Source organism: Pyricularia grisea, assembly GCF_004355905.1.
Source record: "Pyricularia grisea strain NI907 chromosome Unknown Pyricularia_grisea_NI907_Scaffold_7, whole genome shotgun sequence".
Classification (NCBI taxonomy): Eukaryota; Fungi; Ascomycota; class Sordariomycetes; order Magnaporthales; family Pyriculariaceae; genus Pyricularia; species Pyricularia grisea.
Window position 1 is genome coordinate 313,521 of NW_022156720.1, and position 17,601 is coordinate 331,121.

Below are 17,601 nucleotides of genomic sequence, written 5' to 3' on the forward strand. Positions count from 1 at the left end.
TCGTGCGATTTTTGTTAAACGCCGTGATTTGGTTATGCAAGGGAGGAATTTTTGCGCATCTGTAAAATTGACAACATATTTATCTTATCTGTACAAATGTTGTTTTCATTTTGCCAAAGCCATGTCGATTTGATTTATATTTCCGTGTGCAAAATGCGCCTTGCGATTCTTGCTTCTCGATCGGCCATTTTCCCCAAGCCCGATCGATGGTAAGGCGCGAGACAGATTTATGGCCGACAAACCTAATCTCATCGGCGGAGCCACAAATTACAATTCGCAGCTATGAAGGGAGCGCGGGGATAAAATGAAAAGTAAACTCCAAGAAAATATGGCAACAAAACATCAGAATTTGTCTCATTTTTGGTCAAGCACAAGGCACGCCACGCACAGCCACCCAAGGTAGATTAAAATGCAATTAATCAAACAGGCAGATAAAAATAGGAAGGAAAAATACACGAGAAACGACAAACAAAAGAACTAATTAATGAATGAGGGAGGCAAAGCAAACAAAGTAAATGACAAACAGGTGACAAAATTTCAAATGGCAAAAGTTTATCATCTCCCTCGGGTGGGCTCGAACCACCAGCCTCTAGATGAACTGCTGTGGATTATTTTCCTAACAGTCTAACGCGCTAGCCAATTGCGCCACGAGGGATTTGAAGGCTTGTAGAAGCGTTGATGGTTGATCCTTGCCCCGCGACTTATAATCCTTACCACTTTGACAACCCCCCTTTGATAATTGTTTACCGCCCACGTGCCAAGAGTCATTCAACCCGCATCTCTTCCCCCAGACACCACGTGGTATTTTTGCAACCCACAACATTGCAACATTATTATCATCTTGTCCATGGTGCTGGGAAATACGTGTGACCCGACTCGTTGATTGAATCCATGTCTTAATTTATTAGAGTTGTAGTATCAGATTTTAGTCTTTTCGCATGCGTAGGACGTATGTAGCAGCACTCGATGTACCTTGCAGCCATGGAGAAAACGAAACAACAAACCCCAAGTCAGCGACATCCAATGATTCCTCTCGCGTTATCCGCAATTGGACCGCAAACTGCCGACACCCAGGGCCGTAGCGGGTCTGCCCCCCAGGAATAACCACTGGGCTCTCCAAGACTCCAAGCTGAGGGGCTATTGCTTCACTGTCTGCGGGGAAAAGCTCTACCGAATATGGGGAACAATGACGAAACCTGTCTCTGTGGATAGGATAGCCCGGTTAACGCTGGTAAAAAGCTCGGCAATGTTTTATTGATTTTCTTTTTTTCCTTTTTTTTTTTTTTGAGTTTCCCTCTCTGTTTTCCTTAGAGGGGCATGGTTGATGGCTCCGGGTTTGGCGGGAGAAGGGATAGAAAAGCGGGAAACAACCCATCAGACTTTGTCCGTCGCTGGGCTATGCATACTTTTCCAGATGAAAGCTGTCACCCCTTAATTCTCTTGACTTAGGGTATTTATTTCTCTCTCTCTCTCTCCTTTTCTTCCTTTGGGCTAAGTAAAGTATAAAAGTTCTGTTTTTTTTTCCCTTTCCCATTTTCGCTTTGACCCCTCGAAGCTTACATGTTATTAGACGAAGAAATAAAAAGGCAATTGGGCGTCTGTTAGACATAGACTAGACTTGGCATCATACCGACCGCCAAAAGCACCTATGGCAATCTTCAACCTCCTCCTCACCCCATGGGGGCTCGTCTCCCTGGGCGCCGCAATGTTGGTCGCATACTACGTGGTGCCATACTTCACCACCTTTGGCCACCTGCGCGCCATCCAGCCGGCATCGCCATTAGCCGGCTTCACGAACCTGTGGCTGCTGTACACCTCGCGGGTCGGGCAACGGTCGCTCATGGTAGACGAGGCGCACGCCCGGCTCGGCCCCGTGCTTCGGGTGCAGCCGAACCATGTCTCCATCGCTGATGATGAGGCCATCAACATCATCTACGGCCACGGCAATGGGTTCCTGAAGTCGTCATTTTACGACGCATTTGTCTCGATCCGTCGCGGTCTGTTCAACACCCGTGACAGGTCGGAGCACACCAGGAAGAGGAAGCTCGTCAGCCACACCTTTGCGCCCAAGAGCGTCGGCCAGTTCGAGCCGTATATTCACCAGAATATGGAGCTGTTTGCCAAGAAGTGGGACGACTTGATTGAACGGACCAAGAGGTCTGATGGATGGGCGCCTGTCGAGTGTTTGCAGTGGTTCAAGTGAGTTTTTTCTTTTTTCTTTTATTTTACTTTGTACCCAATCAAACCTTCAATCCCATACTAAACAACCTTCCCAGCTTTGTCGCCTTCGACACCATTGGCGATCTCGCCTTCGGCGCTCCCTTTGGTATGCTCAACGCCGGGGCAGACATCGCCGAGGTTCGCATGTCGGTCGACTCGGACCCCATCTACGCACCGGCCGTCGAGATTCTCAACCGCCGCGGCGAGGTCTCGGCCACGCTCGGGACCCTGCCCGAGCTCAAACCCTACGCCGCCTACCTCCCAGACTCCTTCTTCACCAAGGGCCTGGCCGCCGTCCAGAACCTAGCCGGCATCGCCATCGCCCGCGTCAAGAGCCGCCTCGACAACCCGCCCGACGTGAACCGCAAGGACCTGCTCGCGCGGCTGCAGGAGGGCCGCGACGCCAAGGGCGAGCCCCTGGGATTCGAGGAGCTGGCCGCCGAGGCCCTGACGCAGCTGATCGCCGGCAGCGACACCACCAGCAACAGCTCCTGCGCCCTGCTGTACTGGACCGCGCGCACTCCCGGCGTCCTCGCCAAGCTGCAGGCCGAGCTGGACGCCGCCATCCCCGAGGGGGTCACGGCGCCGTCGTTCGAAATGGTCCGCAACCTACCCTACCTCGAGGCCGTCATCAACGAGACGCTGCGTATCCACTCCACCTCGGGAATCGGCCTCCCGCGTGAGGTACCCCCCGAGTCTCCGGGAGTCACCATCCGCGGCCAGCACTACCCGCCGGGAACGGTCCTGAGCGTCCCCACGTACACGATCCACCACAGCAAGGAGATCTGGGGTCCCGACGCCGACGAGTTCAGGCCCGAGCGCTGGATTGAGAACGGTGGGCTCACAGCCCGGCAGAAGAACGCTTTCATCCCCTTTAGCTACGGACCCAGGGCCTGCGTCGGCAGGAACGTGGCCGAGATGGAGATGAAGATGATTGCCGCCACGTGGGTGAGAAGGTACGACGTCGAGGTCAGGCAGGAAGTTATGGAGGTGAGAGAGGGGTTCTTGAGGAAGCCGCTGGCGTTGGAGATTGGGCTGAAGAGGAGGAGCTGAGTTGGGGCGCATTTGTCAAAAGCATCATCATTGAACGGAATTGCAAGCGAATAATTTTACATAGCCTGAGGAGCGAGACCGAGGAGTCTTTTTTTTTTGTTCTTTTTTCCCCTCGCGTCACAAAGCATATAACCAAATGAGAGATGCACATATCTTCCTATGGCCAAATTTCCAGACCCTAAAAGTGACGAGAGCCTGCCCAGGGTCCTGGCTTGGTTTTCATTGTGCATAAGTCCTTGGTCTGATGAGCTTGCGCCAACCGGATGAGGCGGGATTGAGTCCCCAATGAGGTGTCAAGAAACTGCCTTAATGGGGTGCCGAAACAGTTGGCCCATGAAGTCGTACGAGGAACTCCCATTTCCCCCGTATTCCCCAAAGACTTTTTAGCGCCCCATATTGAGCTGATCATCCGATATACCTTGAAAGCCTTGCAAACAGAGCTTGCGAAGACCTAATTCTGTCAAAGCATCGATCTAGTATCGTTTGATCTTCCAGAAAGTCACAAATTGGGATGAATTCCTTCCTTTTCTTCTTCCCGATCCCCACGGGTCGGATAACGTCTATAAAATCTTCATCCGTTCCGTTCCCTCGATTGTAACTTTGCCACTTGAGATTTTCAGGACCGTAACCCTTGACCCGGTATTTATTTGGGAATACCCCGAAGTTTAAACGGTGCGGCCAATTTTGCGTGGCTTCCCATCCCCCGCAACCGTATTAAAGCGCCGAGTAATGCAGCAGCTGGGTACACTACAATAAGGCTATTTTGCTTACCGTGGCCAAATTCCAACCGAACTTGCTGTTTCTTCTTCTTCTTCTTCTTCTGAAAACAAGCGCGCAGGGAAGCCAAATAACTTTCCAAACGTTTCTAAGCATTCCTTCATATGGGCGCTCCCCATCGGTGAATCCAGGCAGGGCACGTGTCGTCTCGGTACATTATACATCGGAAAGTCGCACGCTTTGCGATAAATAATAAAGAGCACATATTTAATTCCTCGTAAAAATTGGAATATTAACTACAATGGACGTATAATGCATTCCATGGCATGTTATAATAGGTCTGTATATTCCACGCTGTCCAGCTTTTCCAAACAAAAATTGCGAATAAAACATTTAACCAACCATAACTGTAGTAAAAGTTCCTTGAATAACACCAAATATAACTTTTATATCATGCTAGCTAGTTACCAAAATTGCTATTCTATCGAGGTATCGCAATTCAAAAAGGGAAAAAATGGTACATTAACGGCCCAGGCCGAGAAACACCTTATTGCAAGGATTTGCAAAAACAAAAGAGATGTCGAAGGATGGATGGTTATTTATCCCTTGACCACGGCCCTGATAACTAGGCATTCGGCTATGCCGTATTGCCCACAAGGAACCCTGGTATTCATCACGAGTCATTCTGGCTCAGGGCACTGAGCTACCGCTCGACCAACTCTATGACAAGAGTGGGATTCGAACCCACGCCTCTTGCGAGACTAGCAAACATCACATCACAACCATGAATTGCAACCTGAAGCTAGCGCCTTAGACCAACTCGGCCATCTTGCCTTGATTTTCGTAGATCTTGGAAGGAATATATTGCCGAACTAAAGTGAGGAGCATTAACAACAGTTGATCCTTTGCTGAATCTCTGTTCCGGGCTTTGAGAAGATCTCCGGCTTAAATTGAAGATCGTGCAAGATTGACAAGTTTTGCGCAGAGGAATTAAAACTAAGAAGATATAATAAGAATACAGCAGCAAATATTGCAGTCATATACTTGCCGGTCTAAATCCGTAAACCAGTTAGTCGCGTGTAGCACTAATTCAGAATGGATTACTCATGGTGTTTATTTCTTATATATTTGACCGAGGTTAAACGTATGCCGTATGTTGTCGTTGTAGTGATGCCAACAGAGGACATCGCCAGAACCAGTGGGTTTTGCCATGCTGGGCCCAGGAGCTTTTGCCTGGGACACCAGCAGTATAGCGTCTGTGACTCTCAAATAGGCTCTAACTGGCTTCACTTACAGATCTGAAGAATATTTGTTATTTGTTTAAAGCTGGCCATGTTATATCTATGCGAATTTCGAAAATAACTTTGACTTGTAAACCAGAGAAGTTATACTTAACTTTCATATTAAAAACCGCCCAATGGCAATGAGATCTGCAAGATACATACTCGATATTTACAAGTCGCTTGATTTTAATTTTAAGCCCCCATTTCAAATAACCATTCAGGCGCCCGTGAGCCGGGTTCTTTCCCTTTCTTTCACAGTTTGTTTGAATTTGGTAAGTTTTCATCCGTCGATCTTATAACAAACGCTATTAATTTGAAGCCCGTAAATTAAATCTTGCGAAAAATTTGCATGTTTATGCATTGAGTGTTATGCCTATGAAATAATTAAAAATTCTATAACAGGGTTGAAGTAGCCAGTAATAATTTACGTGCTTAAATATTTTGGGCGTAATTATTCTAGCGTTAAACGCATCAATTTACCGCGAATAACCTGATTCCTAACAAAAAGTAAATATTAGTATATAAACAGTGTATACCACAGTAAAGCCAGTACCGGGTGCCATTATACACCGTTAACCTGCCCTAACTTTCTAATATTTTAAACGTGGATTTTCATAAGGCTTTAATTTTTAGAGAAACTTAATAATAAATAAATAGATGTTAAACTTAATACAAACTTGTAATTAGGAAGTTGTTGTAAAAGGTGAGTGACTTTAGGGCTTGTTATAGTGGGCGTTTAAAATAAGTGTAATGTGCATTTTTCAAGGTTGTATGTTAAATTAATTATATTTTCGGAAACAAAATAATAACAAGGTAAGTAAATCATATTTATAAATCTAATGTCAGGATCACAATTTTCAGCTAATTAGCTCTTGGCGAATTATTTGGGTGTAAACAAACATCGTATTGGGCGTTCCTAGGGTTGCCTTGCGCTAAATTTTAGCACCCACTGGGTTATATTTGTAAATTGTAGAGTCAGGGGATTATGCGCAGATGACACATAATAAACCTACCCTATTATAAACACCGGATATGTAATAATCCCCATGAATTTTCGGCGCGATCCGAGAGAGTTAACCATGATAGTTATCACTTTATATAACTCGCCTAAATATAATAATATAGCACTACGAGGCATTTCCTTGTTGCTTAATATTATACGGCTGTGCAAGACAGAAGCTCATCTAAAAATCCAAACATAAAGTGTGGGCATTTCCGAAGCGACTATTCGTGCAGCCTTGTGAATAATTCCTCACAGAGTCAGCCAACAGTTGACCCTTTTACCCGTTTCTAAACCCACACACTCATTTAGCTTTTTTCAATCTATTTTGATAAGTTTCTCATCACAATCCTTATCACTTGTTGCAACCATGCGCTATTCAACCCTCGCTCTCTGCGCCGCCGCTGTGTGCCAAGTTGTTTCAACCAACGTCCCGGAGTTTGTCTATCTCGGAGAACACATGAGCCCCGCACAAATGGAATACATTGGCGCCATCGCGCCCCGTGAAATGAACAACGACGAAGTAAACCTTTACAACTATCACCCAACTGCCAATGTACTCATGAGGCTCGTGTACATGTCGACATCCGCGTCGAAAGATATTGCTATTAGGCACATGGAGAATGTTTTCACGCCGGGAATAATGGTTTACCCGCATAATATCAAGCATCCTCCACCATTCATGGGTCAGACCCACCTTTGTTAGCGATTCACACCCAAACACACCAATAAGCTTAACAGCTGAAGAATTTTCGCCCTCCGGGCGCCGGTCGTCATGGCCTCACCAGAGGTCTCAAACCGCCGCGCGCGCCCGCAGAGCACGCCGCAGGCTTTGCCGCCGGGCCAGGCCGAGTCGGAACACGTATCTCTCGACACGCGCACCGCTAATGCGCCTGAGCCGGCCGGCCGCGGAAGGTACTCCAGCCTCCCGGCCCTGGCCATCAAAACACTGCAGCAGGAGCTGGAAAACGTGGAAACAGTCGGCAGCTGGCTCGAAGAGGTTTTTGCAGCCAAGCTCGAAAGCTTACAGGCCCCGGAGGACGCCGCGCTTAGGAGAATTGTTCTCGAACTTGATGATGTGATCAGCGGCTGGTTCCTCAGTCGCACCCTCCCTGAAAAAGAGCGTTCGCGCTCCCCGTCGCGTTCGCCGACCAGTTCCAGCGAAAGGCGCAGCATCTTAATTACAAGGACGGGCACGGCGTCGTCGGCCTCCAAAGGCAAAGGCACGCCCACTAACAAATCGGTCACATGGGCCGAGCGAGCCGCCACGCCACCAGCGGCGGCCCCAACGCGAATTTTAACCCCGGCCACGCGCTCGTACCCGATACGTACGACGCCCGGCAATGCACCTGACAGCTCCGCAGCTCCCTCCCAATCGGGCCGGGACCGCCCCCAAGCCCCGAAACGTTTGACAGAACAGCCGGCCAACCGGATCCTGATCCGCGTAAATGACAAATTGCGGATGGTGACGAGGGAGCCATACGCGGTAACCACCAAATTGGCCGAATTGGTCTCGGTGCCACACAGTGAAATCCCAAACGCCAAACGTACCCCCACGGGCTGGGGTGTTACGGTGGCCTTTGAGGAAATACGGCAAAAACTCCTCAACCCCAACGCAGTTAAGGCCATTATGGACGCATTGGACGCGCGGGAAGTTACTGTTCCGACAACCTGGCATACATACGCCGTTTTTGGAGTGCCCCGAACGTTTAATTGCCTGGACGGAAGAAAGGACGTACATGATGTAATCCAGGAGGAGATTACCGTGGCAGCAGGCCAGCAGCCAGTCAACTGGCACATTTTCAAGCATGGATACGACCCGCATACGGTTGAGGGCACGTGGATAGTGTTTTTCCTTCAACCCGTAAAGCCTTTTCAGCTTTTTGGAGTGTCGAAACGTGCGCGGAAGGTTGAAAAGTCACGCAAAATTACACATTACCACGATGGCTGCCAGGGATATTGCGAAATACGTCGCTGCGTACGGCAAGCGCGTTGCGGCATATGTGGTGAAGCAAAACATGCGACAGAGGAAGAGCCGTGCAAAGCAGCCCCCAAATGCGTTAACTGCCACGGCCATTTCCCATCCGGATATGAGAACTGCCCTGCCCGACCTTTGGTGGTAAATGGGAAGTTTGAACGACCTTCACAGCGTAAACTAAAGGGGATCCGCAGAATCGGACGTGCCAACCGTGCCGCGATTATTAACGACCGGGCTGAGGCGGCCCGCCGAGAGCCAGCACCTGCAATCCCGGTTCTAAGCACCTCATCGCAGCATTCGCAAACCTCGAGCTCCCGATCGAGCATTTCAAACAAAAGAGCGCGGCCATGCGAGGCGGCAGGGGCGGACATCCGCAACTTCCTGCAGGCCGAACAGGAACGCGTGCACGAAGAAATCGTTTGGGCAGCCGAAATGGAGGAGGACGCAGCGGCTGCCGAACCTTGCCCCGCTGATGTGATAGACTTGGAAGCAACCCATCGATTGATATGACGAAATATTCGCTCGGCAACATGCAGCGGGAACGCCTCGACGTAGTTTGGGCCAACGTAGGCAAAAGGATGGGTGTGCATCTGAGCCTGTTGGAGTTATGCCACCAGAGAGAAGTGGACCTGGTTAACGTCCAAGAGCCATGGTGCGGGCTAAAGACGACTACACAAACGCACCCGGGCTATGATGTTTTTGCGCCAGTGGACGAATGGCACGCGAGCATTTACGAAGCCATGACTGGGTTCCGGCCCCGGGTGCTCACCTACGTCAAGAAGGGGGCAGCCCTAGGGGCCGCACAACGACGGTTACCGCAGGGCCAAAATACGCGGGACGTACTTTGGTTCGAAATTAACGGAATATTGTTTATTAATGTATATAGGGCTCCGGGTATTGAGGCCGCGCTGGAAATGGTATGCAATACCGTGCCAAATGGACCCACGGTGATAGGCGGCGATTTTAACGTAGCGGCTGCTGCATACCAGCCAGGCCGCACAGACGCACGCGGAGGGGATTAACTGACGGCATGGGCGCAAGCCCAGGGCATGCATTTTACAGGAAATATCGGCGTGCCCACCCACCGCGACGGGGGTTTACTGGATATGGTTTTTTCCAACCTCCCCAGCACGGTAACTGTGGTTGATAGCAGTTTTTACACAGGCTCCGACCACGAATTTTTTTATACCACGCTGCGGACGCGCGGCGCCCCCCGCCCGGAGGCGGTCAACGTCTCAGTTAGGGACGACCGGCTACTAAAGTTCGCGGAGCTACTTGCTTTTGGCATGCAAGATATGCCGGACCCGGGATCCGCGGCCGATGGCTACGTATTGGACGCGTGGGTAGCTGAATTTACAATTTTATGGGAGCAAGTGACGTGGGTCGTGGGTACGCCGGCGGGAAAAAGGGGCAGCTCGGCTCTTTGGTGGACCGAAAACTGCCAGCGGCTTTGGGTCGAATTCCAGCGGGTTAAACGGAGCGCTGTAAATAGGGCAGACGCCTCTGCCGAGGAGAAAGCTTACACGAAAGGGGTGCGGGCCGCGAAGCGGGATTACTGGAGGCACCGGATTGACCAACTGCGCGACGATAAGGATTTGTGGAATATGGTGGGCTGGCTGGGAGCCGGACCACGCCTCCGGTCCCCGCCGCTGGTTATTAACGGCGAGCAAGTGAGCGAGCCCTTAGCAAAAGCGGAAGCACTGCAGCGGGAGGTGCTTGGCCGATTTTCGGCGGAGGATGACCTGCAGGGAGACCCCTTGGAGGCCTGGTCGGCGGACGAGGCTAAAATCCCTTGGGACACCCAGGTGAGTGCGGAAGAGGCGGAGCGCTCCTGCATTGGGGTTACGAGCACGTCCCCGGGCATCGACGGAACGACCGTCCGGCTATTAAAAGCCGGATGGGCTTCGTTGGCCGAGCCGGTGCGCAGGCTCTACCAACGTTGCCTGGAACTCGGATATTTCCCAGCGCCTTGGAAGAAGGCCGAGGTCGCGATGCTACCGAAAACGGGGAAGAAAGACCGGAGTAGCGTTCGATCCTGGCGGCCTATAGCCCTCCTCTCCTGCATCGGAAAAGGCTTCGAAAGGCTCGTTGCACGCCGGATAGCTTGGGCCATACACGACAACGGGCTCCTTAGCTGCACTTACGGCGGTGCCCTACCCAAGCGATCGGCGACGGATTTGGTTTGTGCCCTCGCCCACGATATCGAGCAGGCTTTAGCTCGCGGGGAGGAAGTTACCCTTGTCGCATGCGACGTCCAAGGCGCCTTCGACGCCCTCCTCCATGGGCGATTAATACGGAAAATGCGGAGCCTCGGGTTTAGTAAAATGCTCCTCAGGTTCGTGATTAACTTTTTAAGCGGCCGCCAGGCCCGAGTCCGGCTGGAGGGTACGACCACGGGCTTTAGGCGGTTTGGGTGCGGCACCCCGCAAGGGTCTCCCCTTTCCCCGATCCTATATATGCTATATTTGGCGTACCTCGTTAAAAACGGTGCGAAGTGGCGGCTGGCATACGCAGACGACGTGTTTACATGGAAATCGTCACCCTCGTTGGAGGAGAACGTACGTTGGCTGGAAGATAAACTCCGGGATATGCACGAAATTGCGGCGGAAGAGAAAATCCATTTTGCAGCGGAAAAGACAGAGGTGATCCATATCACTAAGAAAAGGCACGGTCGCAACCCGGAAATCCGGATTAATGGTAGAACGGTTACCCCGGTCCAACTACCGGGCGGTCGACGCGGACAAAGCGCTTCCGGGGCCGAGCGTTACCCGGGCATGCGTTGGCTTGGCTTTTGGTTCAGCCGACGGCTAGACGGGCGCCGCTACGTGGCCGAAAGGGCTGCTAAAGCAATGGCGGTCGCTGCTTACCTCAAAAGTTTTGGGGCAGTAAAATACGGACCGCCTGCGGCTGCATTTCGCAAGGCAGCGGTGGCATGCGTGGGTTTATCGGCCACCTACGCAGCCGAGGTATGGTACAACCCAGCGTATAAGCAAAGAGGACTTCTCAAAGCACTGAACAAACCGCTGGTTTTAGCGGCACGGGCAATCCTCCCGGCGTATAAAACCACCCCCTCGTCCACTGTTTTTAGGGACGCAGGATTACCCTCGGCCCGCGTCGCGCTGGCCTATACCCGCCTGAAATACGGCGCCCGATTAAGGCTCGCGGACAAGGGGCACCCCCTTGTCAGCCGCCTGCGTGAAACACCTTGTGCCCGCAACTCGGGCCATTCGGCCACGACCCTGCAAACGGCTGCACAACTTCTCCCGCGGATCCGGAGACTAGAGTTGCGCGCACCTCGCAATGCCCCGGATTCTCGCACTGACCCCACCGGAGGAGTCCCAAAAGAGGAAGCGGCCCGCCGTTTTATGGAATGGCTGGACATGGTATTACTTGACGATATCGTGGTATATACGGACGGTTCGGAAAAACACGAAAATAACTGCGTCCAAATAGGGTACGGATGGGCCGTTTTTAGGGCGGGCCTGGAATTTGCCGCAGGTTCCGCATTTATTACGCCGGAAAGCCACGTTTTCGACGCCGAGGCGATTGGCGCCCTAAGAGGGCTACAGGCGGTAGCCAGGGCCCAGCCAGGCGCCCGGATTTGGATTGGTGTGGACAATACCTCGGTTATTTGGGGTTTTAAAGGCGACGCGCCGCGTTCGTCCCAATGGGCCTTTTTGGAGTTCCATAACCTTGTCGATTTATTCCGAAAACAAGGTACCGAAGTTCGGGTCCGTTGGTGCCCTAGGCACCAGGGAATCCCGGGAAACGATCGGGCTGACGAGCTGGCCAAGGCCGGCTCCGCCGGACCGCCGGACCCAGACCCGAGGGCTTAGTAAACTACGTATAGCGGTGCCGGCACGGTTTTTAGAGCTATTTTTTCGAATATAAAAAAAGATTGGTAGCGTAAAAAACTTTGTAAACGGTCCCCCGTATATAGGGAATGGAAATTCCAATATACACCAAGAAAGGAGCCCGAAGAATTGCGTTTGCCAAGACCCCTATTGGGCCATTATTTGGCCATAAGGACCGGCCACGGCGATTTTAAAGCTTATTATGACCGTTTTAACCACCAGGATGCAAACACTTCGTGTGTCTGGTGCTGGAAGCGGACCTCCCCTGAACACCCGGTGCATTGCCGCTTTTCGCGGGCGGTGTGGAGAAATTGGCCGTGGCCTGACAACGACCGGCCGGTCGGGCCGCCAAACCGCGCCCAACGCCGCAAATTCTTCCAGACAAGCCTCGGGCAACCGAAAAGCTTTGAGGCGTTTTCGATAGCCACCAACTATTTTAGCGCCCGCCCCAGAGCGGCCCGCCAGCGCCCCGCGCGCCACGAACGCACTTTACGCCTAGGGACACCGATCGTAAGCGATTCGAACTTTGACGAGGAATAGATTTATTGCCTTTTCACCCACACCTCACGGCATAAGCCGTCAGACGAACCTTCCGTACACCTTAGGTACGGGGTCGCGTTAGTGAACTAACCCCCTAAGCAGGACCGGGCCCGAACCCGGTCAGGCACGATCCGCTTCTGCCCTCCTTGTTTTCCCCCTGTGTAAATAAAGAAGATAGAACGCGCGCCGAGATACCCCTCGGGAGGTTGCTAACGGCCGGCTAACAAGCCGGGCCGAGCCCGGCGTTAACTAATACTACTACTACTACTACTACTACCCGCATAATACGCCCACTACAGGAGAACAAAACAATATGTGGACGACTACTTCGATTCCGGTAAAAAGAATTAATTACGTTTACCGAATTCATACTGCGGGGATAACAAGTTCCTTTCGCGAGGCTGCCGCCTTGTATGCAAAGGCAAATATAAAACACCCGAATCCTGACCAGCAGGAGTGGTTGGCGATTGCCGCGATCCCAAAGAATAATATCCAGGGCTGGTATAAACGTTTGGAAAATGGAGAATATGAGTATGTCTCGAGGGAGGCCTACGAAATAGAAATGAAAGAGAAGGCTGAACAACTTGCTAAACAGCGGGGGGCAAAAAGACCTCACGCCAGGAGTCGCTGCCTCTTCAGCGGTGGTTGTATCCCGTTTTAGTAGTAGTTTAGCCAACGCGGAGGGTGGACCAAGCAATAACTGAGGCGGGGATTCCATACGGAAAGTAGAAGTAATCCGAAGCGCATCAAGGTGAAAAACAAATGGTTATAATGAATGCTACTTTTATCTTTTCCGAAAGGAAGCTCCGCCGTGCACTAATAGAACAAAGAGTAAAGTATCAATGGCAGAAAATACTATGACATCTATACGGGTATGTGGAAGTATGGAGTAATCTATGGAAATCACTAAAGATAAGATACTTGTTTGTCGGAAATAGCTGTCTGTAGTCCCAAAGTTTATTATGTTTAGCTTTTACCTCCAGGTATATCCTGAAGAGGTCAAATGAAGGCGCTATCTATGCTCTTTGTCCCTCATGTGTTCAATAGCAGAACCAAGAAGCTCCACAAACTCCTTTTCTTCCATCCTAACGTCGGCAGAGTGCCATTCGGCCCGTTTCTCCAGATGCATCCCTCGCCTGTAGAGAAACATATCCTCTTCCTCTAGCTCACGTAATGCTTCGATCTCTCTCTTGTGCTCATTTCCGCCCGAGCCCTGCTCATCAGTCATTGCCTCTCCACGTTTTGCAGCGGCTGCTATTGGATTGTGATCGGCAGCAGCAGCAATCTTGTCGCTATTCTTTTCGTCTTTCCCAGAATCCTCCTTCGAAATCAATTTGGCCTTTGCGCTGAAGTACCTGTGACCAAGCATGTACGCGAGGTTACGGAAGCCCTTGTAGTCCATCGTGTCGGGCTGGATCTCGACAATGGCACTGCCGGGGCCGGCACCCTCCCACGCAGCGCGGAGGAACATGACGTGCGTCAAACCGGCGCCGTGCGTACCGACCAGGATATCGGTTTCGTCGTGCACGAGCCGGACCTGCTCGACAAACGACAGGGTGGCGAGGTCGACGCTCCGCACCTCGACGTCTGGGTATGCGTGGCGCACCGCCTCGAGGAGTCTCTCCCGGCCCAGAAGCTTGCGGCTGCCACGGCGGATGACAAACGTCAACCGGAGCCTTTTCCGCATCACGTTGGCCTCTGTCACAGCTTTGGGTTTGAAAGATTCCACGCCGAGGTGGTGCAACACGCGGCGTACAAACAACTTGACCAGTGACGCGTCGGTGCAGTTGCGCTCCTCCCAGTCGTTCTGCCACACGGGGTTCGTAGCACCGGGGAGCGGGACGACGACGTTGTGCGGCTGGCCCGCCCCGGCGATTAGTGCGGTGTCGGACGATGACGTTTTGTTGTTATCCTGCAAAGCTTCGAGCGCGGCCGAGAGCCGGACGGGATTATGCCCTGCCGTCAATCTCCAAAGGTCGAAAAACGGACCATCCTCGTGGTCGTCTAGAATGACGACCCGCGCCCTCCTGATATCGTCTGGTGTGTGGAAGAAGGGTGCCCCGAGAGCGTCTGGGTTTGCGCTCAGCCTCAGAACATCCATTGTATGTGTCAAGGACCATATTTCCATGAGTGAGTGCCAGGGGTGGCCAGAGCCCTCACGCTTGACCAGAATGCTGATCGGCGGCGATCGCTGTTGATTTTCACCAGCAGCGATATTGCTCTGCTGAACCTTTTTGCGCGGCCTGTCGAGGAAGTTGACATATCGATCAAAAACTACTCTTGGTCCTGTATCGTACCAGGAGCCCCTGATCCGCTCGAAAGGAATCAGTCCACGTTTTGTCTCCTCTTCAGTTGGCGACCGCGGGGCACAGTCGAGAACGAAGCCTTTCTTCTCCGGGTCCAGCACTGCGCCCTGCGCAATGCAAAACGAATCCTCCTCGCCTTCGCCACGTATGTCGATGTGGAAGCATGTCAGGCGAGAAGACCTGTCTTGATCCCTGGGTGAGGCCCCGCAGTATTCTATGGAATGATCTCGAAGGTTGGAGAGGTATGCGGGCCCGAACCGGTCGGTACAATACTGAGATCCGGGGTCGGGTGTTGTAGAGTTTCCGCTGGTATTGTCGAGTCCTAGTATTTCCAGCTCCGGAAGCGTTGGCAAAGGAGGGGTTGGTCTCCTACTCCAGGGAAATTTGGGTGGCAGGCGTGATTGCCAGACAGATCCGGCAAGACTAGGGTGAGATCTCTTTATGAGGAATAATAAGAAGAGAATTAATATTGCGAGTATGGCTGGAGCATAGAAACGCCTTAAGTGTGGAAGTTGTAATGATTTAAGAGCCATTGTGATAAAAGTACGTGTACCGATAGCATTCAGCTTGTATTCACAAAGGTATCCAAGATGACGAAACATCTCCGGAAAGAGGCATAATAGGTAGTGCTCGGATCCAGCTCACTAGATACTTATCTAGTCAGCCCTTCGTTACGTCTTTAGCGGGTGTGACACGTCCGCATGGCTATTCATGTAACAAGTGCTGTAGGAAAGTCCTTCCCATCTAACATAAAGTCTAATAAATAGCTTGTTACCATGGTGGATTTAATTCCTAGGTATAAACTCTAACACCGACAACGCGCACGCATACCTTACCACGGGAGGAGTAAAAAAACCCCCCTTAATTACCGCACGCACATACGTGTGCCTTCACCAATCTAACTGTCCGAGGGGAGCTTGAAATACCTGCCGCATGGTAGCTTTGTTTTTTGCAAAAGAATATTACCAAAATCGGGAACATCCATACGGCCCCAGAGTGTTGTGCTAACTGTTCAGGGATGAGGGTTTTGCCCCAACCACTACACTATGGTACTACCATAGTAGTTGTGCTCAGGGTCCTGAGCCTGAAACAATCCATGATTGGTGGGATATCCCGGGTTCAACTTCAGATGCGGATACAAGAAACCTCCTCAGCTGCTTCGCGAACGAAATCTATGGGCAAACAGGGGTTTCGTCATTAGCAAAAGATAAAAATTTCCAGCTCATATTACCACTGGGATATAAATCTGTGTTTTGTCACTCTACGCGACTGAAACAACTCGACACTGCGTTTCACGGGTTGCACCATGAGTTGGTTCAAGTCGAATCATGTCCAATGCAGAAACCCGGCAGGATTCATCCTTGTAGTGGGAGGGTTCTAGTCTAGTTGTGCTGAACTCTACTTAATTTTCCGAACCCAGATGACGTGTCCCACTAACAAATTTCGAATGGCAGCTGTCAAAGTTTGCACCTGGCCAGTAGAAACACACTTGCTTTTGTACTCAAACCAGGTCCTTTCCACGAAATGTTTTTATCGTGCGACAAAACAAGCCAACCCTTATTCCCCAGACAACACGCGCGCGGGCCAGCTCCACTTGAAACTATCGTGAATAAATCGCCGGTGTTGGTAAAGTATAGGGTGCCCATAGCCCCAATTGACGGGCTTGTGAAACAACGAAGCAATTGTATTAATTGCTCCCTACTCTGTTGATTGAAGTGGTAAAGGTTACAAAGTAGGGTTGTACAACGAAGATAGGCCATTATATAGGGACCTACCCCCCTGTCTACTATCGATTAGATTCTAGTAATGCATACGCAAATGCATATGATCATGAACAGAAAGCCGGCTTAATTTTGTTTAGGGAGCTTACTGCGCATGTTAACAAGGGAAACAGCCAGCAGGATAAAGGGGGGATAGTCGAGCCTGAATGCACAAAATTGTCAGTTGCTGAAGCCCCCGTATTATACAGGCCAAGATGCATACATGATTCAATATGTCTCTATGGCAAAAGAAAGTTCACCAAAATACTAAGCATTGCGCACCATCGCTAGCTTTCGGCAACAAAATCTTCTCCTCTCGAGTTTTGTCTCAAGTGAACAGGTTCTCATTGTTGCAATAAGTATATGTAGAACTCCAGATTTGATAAAGTTGCCCGTCTTAGTTTCCTCGTCGAGCTGGTTGACCAGTGGAGTGATGTATACATGGTATCGTACTGTTTTACATTGTGTCAGGTATGCTCTACGGAATGATCTAGCCACCTTGCAATGCGACATAAGCTTGCGCACGTTATTTGACCCAACTGTGGCTTTCCCAAAGAAGCCCGTTTATATGCGCGAAGCAAAAGGCGTTTCGTTTATGAGGCAGGGATTAGTGGTCAGCGTAGACTGCTTTGCGAAGCCAATCCAAGCAGTTGAGTGCGTGCATGACGTCGATGCTTTCCCAAAATGCCACTGTGCAGTTAGCTGGACGTTGTGGGCTTCTAATGAAGGTACATTGCTTTGTATTCTTTGAAGGCACATAGGGGTTAGGCATAGCTCCGCCCATACGTCCGGGACGCATCCTATTGTGAGCCTCTGGGTACTGTCATATGCCTGAGGACAAGGCATAGAGGGTGTCAGGATTCGATACAATCCATCAGCAGTGTGTTAGA

General features: G+C 51.0%; 3 protein-coding genes across 3 annotated transcripts; 2 read left to right on the forward strand and 1 right to left on the reverse strand.

The window, feature by feature from the left end:
* Positions 1 to 1,648: 1,648 nt before the first annotated feature.
* On the forward strand, positions 1,649 to 3,273 carry PgNI_09136 (uncharacterized protein; the record flags this gene model as incomplete). The annotated part of the gene is made up of 2 exons (XM_031129125.1): positions 1,649 to 2,199; positions 2,277 to 3,273. 2 exons carry the CDS (start codon positions 1,649 to 1,651, stop codon positions 3,271 to 3,273), a joined length of 1,548 nt encoding a protein of 515 aa, XP_030977904.1.
* Positions 3,274 to 6,643: 3,370 nt separating this feature from the next.
* On the forward strand, positions 6,644 to 13,306 carry PgNI_09137 (uncharacterized protein; the record flags this gene model as incomplete). The annotated part of the gene is made up of 2 exons (XM_031129126.1): positions 6,644 to 6,846; positions 12,991 to 13,306. The coding sequence occupies 2 exons, from the start codon at positions 6,644 to 6,646 to the stop codon at positions 13,304 to 13,306; spliced, it is 519 nt and encodes a 172-aa protein (XP_030977905.1).
* Positions 13,307 to 13,657: 351 nt separating this feature from the next.
* Positions 13,658 to 15,484, reverse strand: PgNI_09138 (uncharacterized protein; the record flags this gene model as incomplete). Its single annotated transcript, XM_031129127.1, has 1 exon — positions 13,658 to 15,484. One exon carries the CDS (start codon positions 15,482 to 15,484, stop codon positions 13,658 to 13,660), a length of 1,827 nt encoding a protein of 608 aa, XP_030977909.1.
* Positions 15,485 to 17,601: the final 2,117 nt, after the last annotated feature.